Here is a 12,031-nt window from a genome sequence, read left to right on the forward strand (position 1 = left end):
AAGACCTACTTTTTAAAACCTATATTTAGTATTTTGTTATACTTAGACTGAAATTTTATGGGAGCAAAAACGTAGGCGTATTTTGGTTTAATTTCTAGTCTTGGCGGGAAACAAAACAAGGAAAAAGTAAGTCCTAGCTTATGGTGAGAGCTGAGGATTAATACAAAAACAGATAAAAATATTGTAGTCTGGCATAAAACGCCAAAACACCTGGTCTATGACTACTTTCTTTATAACAGACAAGGTCTTTATACTGCACCCCTATCAGGCAGCTCACAACTACTAGCAACTCCAGCTCCAGGGGATCTGACCTCCTCCTATGCAGAATATAAATGAGGTTGGGAGAGAGGAATATAAAAGCACCTGAGAGTAAACCAAGCTTGAAAATTGGCTACAATTATAGTTAGTGGTCTAACATGCTATCTAAACAAAAATGATTCTAAATTTGATGTGCAGGTGAGAAGTCAACATTCTTCAAATAGCTTTGTGAAATTGATAAAACTTTAAAAGCTTTTTCTAAGCTCAAGGAATTGCATTTTAACAAAGAAAAGTATAAACCTGTAGGAAATAAAGCATGTGTAGAGACCAGTATCTTGAACACTACAAAGAACAACAATATTCTGAAAATCCAGTTTATTTTCCATGTTGTGGACAGATCCAGTCAGTGATCAGGTTTTCTGCATGTGTAATAATTTATCAAAATAAGTTTTCCCACAACTCTTGCAATCCCCTCTGAGAATCCTGATCTGACAGCACACCGAACAAAGCTCCTGACAAGCCCCTCCTGAAGCTTGGAAGAGCGCCTGGCATGTCTCCTCTCCCACATTCACTGCTACCAAAGACTAAAGAGGAATTTGTTTGGAAAGGTGACTTAGTACAAGAGTTGAGTTCAAGAAGCTAATGTTTTAGTCACTCTGCTCCGGTTTTAGCCAACATGCTACATTTTCCTTTTTGCTGTTGTTTTGTTTTAGGGGGAGTGGATAAGGAGGTGCACACGTAGAGTTGAAGATTTCCACAGTTTGAAAAAGATAGGACTCTGCAAGCAAAACTGTAAGCTGCCTTGTACCTTAAGACCTGAACATTTTAAGACAGAAGCTTTGCAAAACATCACACAATTTTTTATTATTAAATGAGAAAATCTCATTTGTTACATCGTCACATTGCTAGTCAAGAGAAATGCTGCAGTGATGAAGAAAGTCAATGTTGGATCAACCAAAGTCCTCATTTCTACAACATTCATTTACAAAGAAATAATGTTCAACACAGCCCAACACAACATTCTTGGTTTTCTTCATATCGAAGTCCCCCAAAAAATCATCTTCTAATGGGGTAGGTTCACTACATAAATTATAGTTCTTCATTTTTACAATTCACCCCAAACTGCATGAGAGATGTATCACACTAACATTTCTAAAGCTGTGAGGATCTCCTTCACACATCGTCATCATCCGACGTGTCGCTGCTACTTGTCTCTGTGTCATCATTCTCAATTGTGGGTTTGAAAGTGCTGTTTTTCCAGGGTCCAAACTTGAAGTCACAGATCAGGCCATTTTTCAAAATACCATTTTTTCTCAGACCATTCTTCTGTAACTAAAATGTCAAAAACAAGCAAATTAACAATCATTATCTTACCCTGAAAATTCCTGAAACAAGTACATCATGCCCCCAAATAAGCTATTTCAATAGTCACATGCAACTGACCAACTTATCTAACAAAGTATCTGTAACAGAATTAATCTATTCTTAGTTGAACATGGTAGCCTAAATCTATTAGCACTTGAGAGGCTGGAGATCTTAAATTCTAGGTAAGCTCTAAGCTACATAGAAGAATTCCAGGCCTGTCTGGCTGCATAGCAAGACCTTGTTACAAAATGAGAAAATGGAAATTAAAATCTATTCTTTGAGTAGAACAAACACTAACCACCTACCAAGAAACTGTTAAAAAGTAAGAATAGAGATATTGGGGGGGGGGGGGGGCTGGTGAGATGGCTCAGTGGGTAAGAGCACCCGACTGCTCTTCCGAAGGTCCGGAGTTCAAATCCCAGCAACCACATGGTGACTCACAACCATCTGTAACAAGATCTGATGCCCTCTTCTGGAGTGTCTGAAGACAGCTACAGTGTACTTACATATAATAAATAAATAAATCTTTTAAAAAAAAGAATAGAGGTATTGGAAATACAAAGGGTAGATGTGACTCAAAACTGTTACACTAAAGTTTTAAACCTTTCCAAGTTTTTGTTGTATTACATAAACATTATGATAAATATACTTTGACGTGCTACTAAACAATAACTGTATGCTAATATGTAAATAATAACAGTAACTGTATGCTGATCTCTTCATTTCCATGACCTAAAGTAACAAAAAGTGGTGGCGCACGCCTTTAATCCCAGCACTTGGGAGGCAGAGGCAGGCGGATTTCTAAGTTCGAGGCCAGCCTGGTCTACAGAGTAAGTTCCAAAACAGTCAGGGCTACTCAGAGAAACCCTGTCTCCAAAATAGCTCCTTAAACATGACACTTTCATTACATTTAGGAATTCCAAAATCCTGATGCTTGTAACTCAGGTATTTTATATTCTCAAAACCATGTTACCTAACATCTCTCCAGTACAAGCTGTAATCCTGCAAACTGATAGTGTCTTGATATAATCCTTTCAGCTATAGATGACTTGGTAGTTCAGGCTGGCATTAAATTCAGTCTTCATTCTTTTGCCACCCACATGTTACAGGCAGAACTTCCAGTTTAGTAATAGGCCTCACATTCAATGACTGAATCATGTGGAGACTAACTGAGGAAGATAACTGACATGGACATTTACCACCCCCCCCAAATGCATTGACACACACACACACACAACTGTACACAGGTGTGTACCAGTATACACATACAGATTTTGTTTTCATTGGCATTCTTGACAGATGATTTTGTGTGATGTTTGTGGCAGATAAGATGATATTGGCTCATAAATTGTGTGACGTAAGAGTAGAACTTTAAATAGAGAAGAAACATTTTTCAGAGAGGGACCAGACATATTTATAAGTATGGTGGCTAGGGACATTAGAAATGGATGTGTTCAAAATGGTAGAGAGTGGCTCTTTGTGCTTGCACAGCAATCACTTTACCAAGTAACCCATCCCCTGAGCTCCAAGTCTTTTATTCCTTATATTTTCTATAAGCTTATACATCCCCCAGAAAAATCTAACATTTTAAAGCATTTTCTTAAAATAGCTCCTTAAACATGACACTTTCATTACATTTAGGAATTCCAAAATCCTGATGCTTGTAACTCAGGTATTTTATATTCTCAAAACCACGTTACCTAACATTTCTCCAGTACAAGCTGTAATCCTGCAAATTGCTACAACATATTCCCAATTCATCATATCCTGATATGACATTCCAAGTCCTTCATATTCTTATTACGGGTTAAGTAAACCAAATAAGTCAGCCAAACTTGAGTTCAAATTCTAATTGCTTTTCTCATAAACTTACAAGCTGTAGTCTTCTATCCAGCAGTAATAATAATAGTATCTACACCATAACAATAACTTACAGAAGCACTGTTAGGAAACACTTAGCATGGCACCTAGTGTAAATTATGAGCTAGTTAACAATCGTTGTTAAGAACCTTTAAAAGCTTTCCACCCAATTCTCTTTCTGATACTTTGAGCCCAACAAAAATATATTTTCTAACTTTTTTGCCTAATTTACATCTTGCTCCGGCAATATCATTCATCTTTTATCTTATCTGTCAAAAGCCAATTCAAATCTAACTTCTTAAATATTGCTAAGTCATTGCAAGTGGAACTATGTCCACATTAACCACTACAGGGGAAGAATTCTGAAAGAGGGAACATTTTTCTTAACAGTCTGTAATGATAATAGGCACTCAAGAAGGTCTTCATTTTGCATTTCTCCATCACCCCACTCACTCCTCTTTGGTCCTCATCAGCAACATTTAGAACTATTATCACAACCTGATTTACATAGGAATTTATATATTCTCACTAACTGGAGAAAGGAGTGCAACTCTAGACATTTAAACATATCTGAGCACTCAGTATATATTTGCTGAAAGAATGTTTAAACCCAGAACCATTAAGTTCCAACTCTGTTATCAGGAATAATACTAATTCTTTTTATAAACAATATCTTTAATTTTTCGGGTACCTAGTTATCAAATGTTTCATAGTATTTAACATAAACATGCTTTTATCATTAGTTCAAAAATATAGACTCTATGTATGTTTTACTAGCTTCAAATTCACAATATGGGAAAATAGTATCTTAGTTATTTTATTATCAAAATGGTTTAGCTACCTGCCTCAGTTATCACACGGTGTTAGAGTCAATTATCTTGGTAATATACTATCTTCGGAATACTACCCATAGCAAGAGTACTAGGTACATTTTCGATGATACTTTTCTTTAAACTCCAAGTGTTCCAGATGGAGGTAGCTTAGCTGTAGAGCGCTAGCTTAGCATCATGTACTGTAGAGAGGAGCTAACTTCCGTACAACAGACACCACATGAGTAAGTGGATGCCAGGGCCTGGACTGGATATAAAGACTGACTACAAAGGCAAATGGAAAACATCTAAGAAATATTGATTTAATATAACAAGGTTACAGTATATAAAAATCAGCACAGAAAAGTCAGATGTTTCTAAAAGAATGAACACTGATAACAACTAAATGAAAACTGATTAGAAGTCAATTCCATTTGTACAATGATTAAAGTTCACAAAGAGGTTTAAAATCTGATATACTCCAAACCCACACCAAACCATCCATCCCATGCTCATAGTTTGGAAGATTTAACTTTGCTAAGATATAAACATTACCCCAAATGTTTACAGATTCAACGAAATCCCATTTGAAACAATGGCATTTGTTAAGGGGCAGCAGGAAAGGGGGAATCCAACCTTCTACTAGAACAGGGCAGGGTAGACAAAAGAGTAAGGATTGGGTAGGGATATGATCAAACTTACTACATGCACGTATAAAAATCTCACCATGAAACCACTAGTTGTAATTTACATATATTAATATAAAAGGGTTTTTTTAAAATAGATATAGAGAAGCCAGACAATAGTGGCATGCACTTTCAATGCCAGCACTTGGGGAGTAGAAGCAGGTGAATCTGAGTTCAAGGTCAGTCTGGTCTACAGAGCGAATTTCAGGGCAGCCAGGGACACAGCAAAGAAACCCTGTCTTGGGAGGGGGTGGGGAGAGAGATATAGAGAGTCAAAGAAAATTCACTATAAAATTTACATGGAATATGAAGAGACCACAAAACAATCTTTTAAAGCAAAGTTATGAGACCTTCCTGACTTTTAAAAATTACCACAAAAATAGTTCTAAAAACAGTGTAGTTAAAACTTAACAAATGCAGAGTATTTGCCTGGCCAGCACTGCTTAGTGATCCTCACCACTGCATGAACTAGGCATGGTAAATAGAATAAGCCTGCTATTTCAGCACACCAAGAAACCCAACCTAAGTTGAAGGTCATCCTCCCAGACTACAAGGCAACCAGTGCTAAAGCCTGTCTTTATTTTTTTTAATTTAAAAAAAAAAAAAAAAGACTCAAACTGACAGACCAAAGAAATGGAGAGCCCAGAAATGAAACCCAAGTGTAGCTTGGGTACCTGCTACTTATCTATTTAAAAAATTTTTATAGCATTTAGTAGGTTCTCTCCTTATACCAAAGGGTCAAACTCAAGTTACCAGGTTTGATGGCAACTGTGTTTATCTGCTAAGCCATCGATCTCACTGGGCCTGGCCAGATCAGAAATAAATAAATAAATAAATAAATAAATAAATAAATAGCCACATTGCTCACGCCATAGCCTCCTATCCTTAAGTTGTCAACACTCGGTCACAGTAACACCAAAAGCCCCTTAATACCCATGTAAGGTTGGACCTTTAGTGTATACTATTATAAAAAGAAAACCTAAACACTAAGATCTAAAACTTGAAAGAGACGAAAAGCTTCAAAAGTTTAATCCAAAGTACAAGCACCAAAAACCTTAAATAAATAAATAAATCAGACTAAATCAAAGTATTTTCATAAACTGAGCTACAACCAAAAGCTAGGGTGCTTTTTGCCCAGCATGTACAAGGCTCCAGTCTTGATCCTGCCACACCATCCCTTCCCCCAGTCAACAAGATAAAAAGGCCTAATGTTTACAACATATAAAAAAACTCAATGACAAAATCTGATAGAGGTGACTCAAAGGTTAAAATGAAAAGCACTGGCTGCTCTTCCAGGGGACAGAGGTTCTAGTTATTTATCCACATGGTGGCTCACAAGCATAACTAACTCCAGTTCTAAAGGAGTCAATGACCTTTGCTGGCACACACACACACATAGATGGAAGGGAGTGGAGGATGTCGCAGTGATATGACATGGGTTGGCCTTGGGTATGACCTCCAGCATGGGGTGGGTGGAAGAGTGAGCTAGGAAAAAAAAACATCATTTGAATAGAAATTTACCCAAAGAAGTTAAGTTACACAAATGGAATTCAAGCCCATGAAAAGATCAAATTTCATCGTGGTAGATTGAATGAGAGTACCCAATTAAATTTGAAGGTCCCAGCTGCTGAAACGTTTGGGAGGATTAACAAGTATAGCATTGTTGGAGTACAACGTGGGCCACTGGGGCTGGGCTTTGAGGTTTAAATAAAAAAAAATGCATGTCACTCTCAGTTTCTTTCTCCACCCTCCCCTCCTCCCCCACCCCTTTCTATTTTAATGTAAGGATGTAAGCTCTGAGTTACTGCTCCAGGACAACCATGCCTACCTGCCACCCTATCCCCTACCATCCTCATCATGAACTCTAAACCCCTGAAAAAAACTATGAATTCCAAATAAACTATCCCTACCATGAGTGCCCTTGGCCATAGTATCTTATCACAGCAATAGGAAAGTAACTAAGACACTAGTCATTAGAGAGACATTTACTGAAACTACTAAGTTACCACTTATACTGTAAGAGAAAGACACATAGAAAAGTATGAAGAAGAGAAACTGGAACTCCTGTACTGTTAGCAAGAAGTGTAAAATGGTATATTCCACGGGAAAATAGCATAAGGGTCTCTCTGAAAGCTTTCTTATATTGTTATTTCTAAATTATTTTTGTTTAATGTGCATGTGTGAGTTCTTGCATGAACATCTGTGCACTATGACATGCCTAGTACCCAGAAGAGGTCAGAAGAGGTCAGAAGCAGCAATGGAGTCCCATTACTGGAGTTGCATACATGCCTATAGGCCATTGTCAAGATACCCAGAGTGAGTACTGGGAAGTGAACATGGGTCCTCTGCAAAAAGCTCTTAACACTGAACCATCTCTGCAGTCCCTAGATAGATCTACTATAAAATGTACATGTGATGGAGGACAATACACACGGGCTCGGTTCTCTCCTACCCAGCAGGTCCTAGTGATCCAACACAGGTCTTCAGACTTTGTGTCAAGTACCTTTACCTACTTGGTCATCATGTAACCCATAAAATTTTCCTTTATAAAGTGTGTCTATCAGTCTGTGTGTCATATGTGTATGCAACACATATGTAATTCACTTGTGGTCAGTTCTATCCTTCCATCATGTGAATTTTTTTAAATTTGTTTTTATGTGATCTTTTGTTTGCATGTATATCTGTGTGGGGATGCCAGAGCCCCTAGAACTGGAATTATTAAGTGCTGGGAATTGAACTCAGTTCCTCTGGAAGAACAGCCAATGCTCTTAGCTACTGAGCCATCCCTACAGCACGCCACCATGTGGATTTTGAGTATCAAAGTCAGGTTTTCAGGTTTGGTGGTAAGTGCCTTGACCTATTATCATAACCAGGGCCCAACTTTTTTGTTGGAAATGGATGGTGGTGATAGTTGCAAACAAAAAATATATTTAAGCCACTGGGGGGGGGGGGGGGATCAGTAAATTTTATGTAGTTTTAATGCAATTTTTGAAAGTACAATGAGGATAAAGTCTACACTCAAATTATTATGACTGCTTCATGAATGACTCCATTCAAAATATTTAGGCAATGTTTCTAAAGGTCACAATACCGACCATAGTATTTCTGTATAGAAAATCAGTTATATATGGTAACTATTTTTTAATCTATTATGGATTAAGAAAAATAATGCTCTAGCAAATATTTCCTAATAACTCAAAAGTAAAGGATAGAGACCAAAAACAAGATAGTTTAGTATATTAAATATTCTTTTTTCAAAGGATCAAAGACAAAGTTAATTAAAATTTGTCACTCATGTCATATAACCAAATCAAAAGTTTGGAAAACAAGACTTTGGAAGCATTTTGTTCACCTAGATACTGAATACACAAGAAGTCACTGCAGATTTGTCTCAAAGGGAATTCTGGCCTATGTAGTGTGATGGATAGTAAATTTCTAAACAAATAAAATTTAAACTGTCCCACCAGCCATGTTTCCCTGTGATTTGGTTAGGCTCAGATGTTCTTACCTGTTCACTAATAACTTGGAATTCTCTCATTTCATCCTCAGTTAAGGGAGCACATGTTTCATCATTTTCACTGTCTTCCTGCCAGCCCATTTCTTTTAATAATCTGCAAAGAAGGAAAACATGCTTAATTTAGAGCTACACCTAGGTTGTGTAATTATTACCTTTATCCTATATAGAAGAAAACATGATCCACAATCTATTATATACAGTCCCCAAGATACAAAATAACTTCTGAGTTTATTTTCTTAAAAATGAGTTATTGATCAAGTAAACCATATTTGGTAATAAGAAAGAATGAACTGCCTAATTGCTTAGATCTTTAGGGACAAGGTTCTCTAAGCTGGAAATATGCAACAGGGAGAGTCAAAAATAAAAATGACAAATCCTTGTAGCAACAGTAGTAATAATGCCACTTTTGCTGCTTCTTAAATGCCACCACAATCCAACAAATTCTCAACTAATCATTAGGACTTCCACTTGAGAGCGTGTAAGTCTCATCTATACTTCACTCTGCAACAGCTATCTATGTTGAATGTATGTCACCATCCTCAGGACACAATTCAATCTAAAACAGAGTAATTATGTGCAACAGTAACGGAAAACCTCTCAACTTATATAGCTATAGTGGAAAGAAAATGCTTCCATTTTAGGAAAAGAAAGCTAAGAAGACTAACAGAGAACTAACTGTTATGACTTGGGCAAGCATACCACACATGAGGCACTAACTTTAAATGTTCTGCTTCTTTTAAGGCCAATTTTAAGGCAATTTTTTAAAAAACGCACTCCACTCCTTAAAAGTATTTCTGATATTTCTATTTGCCTATCTTACAATTTGCATCTATCACATACCAAGTTATTATAGATTTCAGAGATTTTTTTTCAAGGTCTCAAAGAATTTATTAGTACTCATGAGTCCTAAATAGTATCTAACATGCTATTCCTATTTTACAGAGTAAGAATTACAAGTCATCTATATAAAACAATCTGCTTACTTCACAGCAAAACAAAAAATTTTAATTTTCTGCCTCCCAAATTATTATGTACCACACTGTACTGCTTCAAAACCAGTACTTCAAGTAAACATTAATTATTTCTTTCTCTCTATTCACTGGCTTTTCTGATACAGTCTTGACTATAACAAAGATAACTGTCCTTAAGCCTGGCATTTTTACTTAATCCTAATCATTGAGAACCACTTAACCCAAAGCGAAGACTAACTAAGATAATGAAACTTACTGCTTTTGCTAGGACCACATTTCTACTTCTTTTACTATAGGAGCTGACAAAACATTTGGGACAATGAGAAGGGAATCAAGTATTCTTAACTGTCCAGCTGATAAAGAAACACACACACCCCTTTGATCCCAGCACTTGGGAGGCAGAGGCAGAGAGGCAGAGAGGCAGAGAGGCAGAGGCAGGTGGATTTCTGCAAAGTGAGTTCCAGGACAGCCAGGGCTATACAGAGAAACCCTGTCTCAAAAAAGGAAAAAAGAAAGAGTGGAAATTGAAGCTTAAGAAAGAAATATCACGTTTTCATTTTAAAAACCTACAAGCTGTAACTCTGTGACGTAGGGAGACTGTTTTATGGGCTTGAGGAGGTGCTCAGTGGTTGGAAGCTTGTCTGGCAAACATGAGAGGTCCGGGTTCAATCTTCAACTCCAAAGTCACTCACATACAAAATAAGGCTAAGAGTGACCATAATTTATTTGCCCAGTGAATCAATGCTTACAAGCTTCCATTTGAGAATTAGGTTTCCTAAATTTAAACGCTAACTACACAATTTCCTGATTTTGAGACGCTAAATAATCATTAATTGCTGATGCGTTCATTTCTATATGTATACATATATTCATACAAAAGTATTCAGTAATCCAAATGGACATTTTTCCTTTCTCCTTTACACACTATGATAATACACAGTATCACTAACTGTAACTTGCACCCATGCAGAGGCTGTAACTAGATGCGCTTATTTTGACAAGTTCTATCCAGTGTTATAAAGGTTGTTATATACTATGTGCACACTCTGCTGTTAGCAGCTTTAGATAGCTTCTCACTTTCAGTCTCTCAACAAAATCTTTATATAACTAGTTCATATACCTCCCTGTGCACCAGTCATTATTTTCCTTTCTCTATGTATAATCTAACTTATATTTGGGCAAAAGGCCTATAAGATAGCATCCCTAATGTTTTTTTAACGTTCACAAAATGCACAAATGTTCACATATATGCACAATGCATTTAATCCCAAGCATCCACATGGCAGCTCTCAGCCATCCGAAACTCCAGTTCAATGGTATACAATGCCCTCTCTGACCTCCGTAGCCACCAAGCATACAGATAGTAGAGACTTAAATGCAGGCAGATGCTTAAAATGAACACATAAAATGAATCAATAGTCAATTAGCCATACTACTCAGTAATAAAAGAAAAAAAGTACTGACATACCCTACAAGAGAAATAAAAATAAAATTTAAACCAACAGAAAAAGCAGAGATACAAGTCCACTTATACAGATGTCCACTAAATCAAATCTATACAGAAAACAGACCAGTGACTACCAAAATGAAGGTGAAATGATTAAACTACAATGGAAACAGAACTATGAATGCAAAAACATCATCTGCTCATTTAAAAACAAGTGAAACTTTAAAATAAAAAAAAACACACACATTAAAGGCAAATAAATTAGAGCTAGGTGTGGTGGCTCACACCTTAGATCCCAGCACTCAGGAGACAGTGCCAGGCATCTCTAAGATCCAGTACCCAACATCACAAAAATAAACCTATCAATCACTTAAACTTAAACAGAGATAATGGCAGAAAAAAAAGTAAAAATAATGACTAACCTGTGTTCTGCCTCTAGTGAACTGGAAAGAACATCAGTTTGTGGAAAAGTCGAAGAACGAATGATCTGTTGAGAAATCATCGAGGCATTGCCGTTCTCCTGTGGAATTTCATTTTCATCAAAGTTTCTGTTTATATCTCTTTCTTGGTGAGTAGTATTGCTGTTATGCAAATTAAATGAGTCGTCGTCCTGATTTTTAGGGAGTTTAAAAAATAAACAGTGAGTTCTAGAGAACAGTTAATAACAAGTTACAGAACCTGTTTAGATTTTCATAAAAATACATAAATCTAAATTATTTCATTATCATTAAATTCCAAGGCATACTTAAAAATTTATATAAGGCCAAAAAGATGAAGATGAAAGAAAGGAAATATCCCTGCTGGACTCAGTCCTACATACACCCATCTTCCTGCTACAGGCTACAGGGTATTAAAATTAAAAGTATGTACCACAGTGCCCAGCATGGTTTTGTTTTGTTTTGTTTTTTTTAAGTATAGATTTGTGTTTAGGCATGGTGTAAATTACATATACACACCTGTAGTTTCAGTCTTTGACGAGTAGGCTAAGGTTAAGGATCATAAATTACATGTCAGCCTCCAAAAAAGATTAAGCAAAACAATAAGAAAAATTTTTTCTTTTTTTTCTCATTTGTATTGAAAAATACAAAATGAGAAAAAAAAAGCTAGCCATGTGATGG

General features: G+C 36.5%; 1 protein-coding gene across 9 annotated transcripts in view; it reads right to left on the bottom strand.

The window, feature by feature from the left end:
- Positions 1 to 618: 618 nt before the first annotated feature.
- Gpbp1 (GC-rich promoter binding protein 1) overlaps positions 619 to 12,031 on the bottom strand; it is a 64,449-nt gene continuing 53,036 nt past the window's right edge. For all 9 annotated transcript variants that reach the window (XM_030247436.1, NM_001361926.1, NM_001361925.1 and 6 more), the window contains 3 exons: positions 11,336 to 11,523; positions 8,487 to 8,589; positions 619 to 1,590 (listed from right to left, as the gene is read on the bottom strand). In XM_030247436.1, the coding sequence (XP_030103296.1) occupies positions 1,432 to 1,590; positions 8,487 to 8,589; positions 11,336 to 11,523 (450 nt within the window). In that variant the 3' untranslated portion in view covers positions 619 to 1,431. The remainder of the gene's footprint in view (positions 1,591 to 8,486; positions 8,590 to 11,335; positions 11,524 to 12,031) is intronic.

The sequence above is a fragment of the Mus musculus genome, chromosome 13 (genome assembly GCF_000001635.26).
Source record: "Mus musculus strain C57BL/6J chromosome 13, GRCm38.p6 C57BL/6J".
Taxonomy (NCBI): Eukaryota; Metazoa; Chordata; class Mammalia; order Rodentia; family Muridae; genus Mus; species Mus musculus.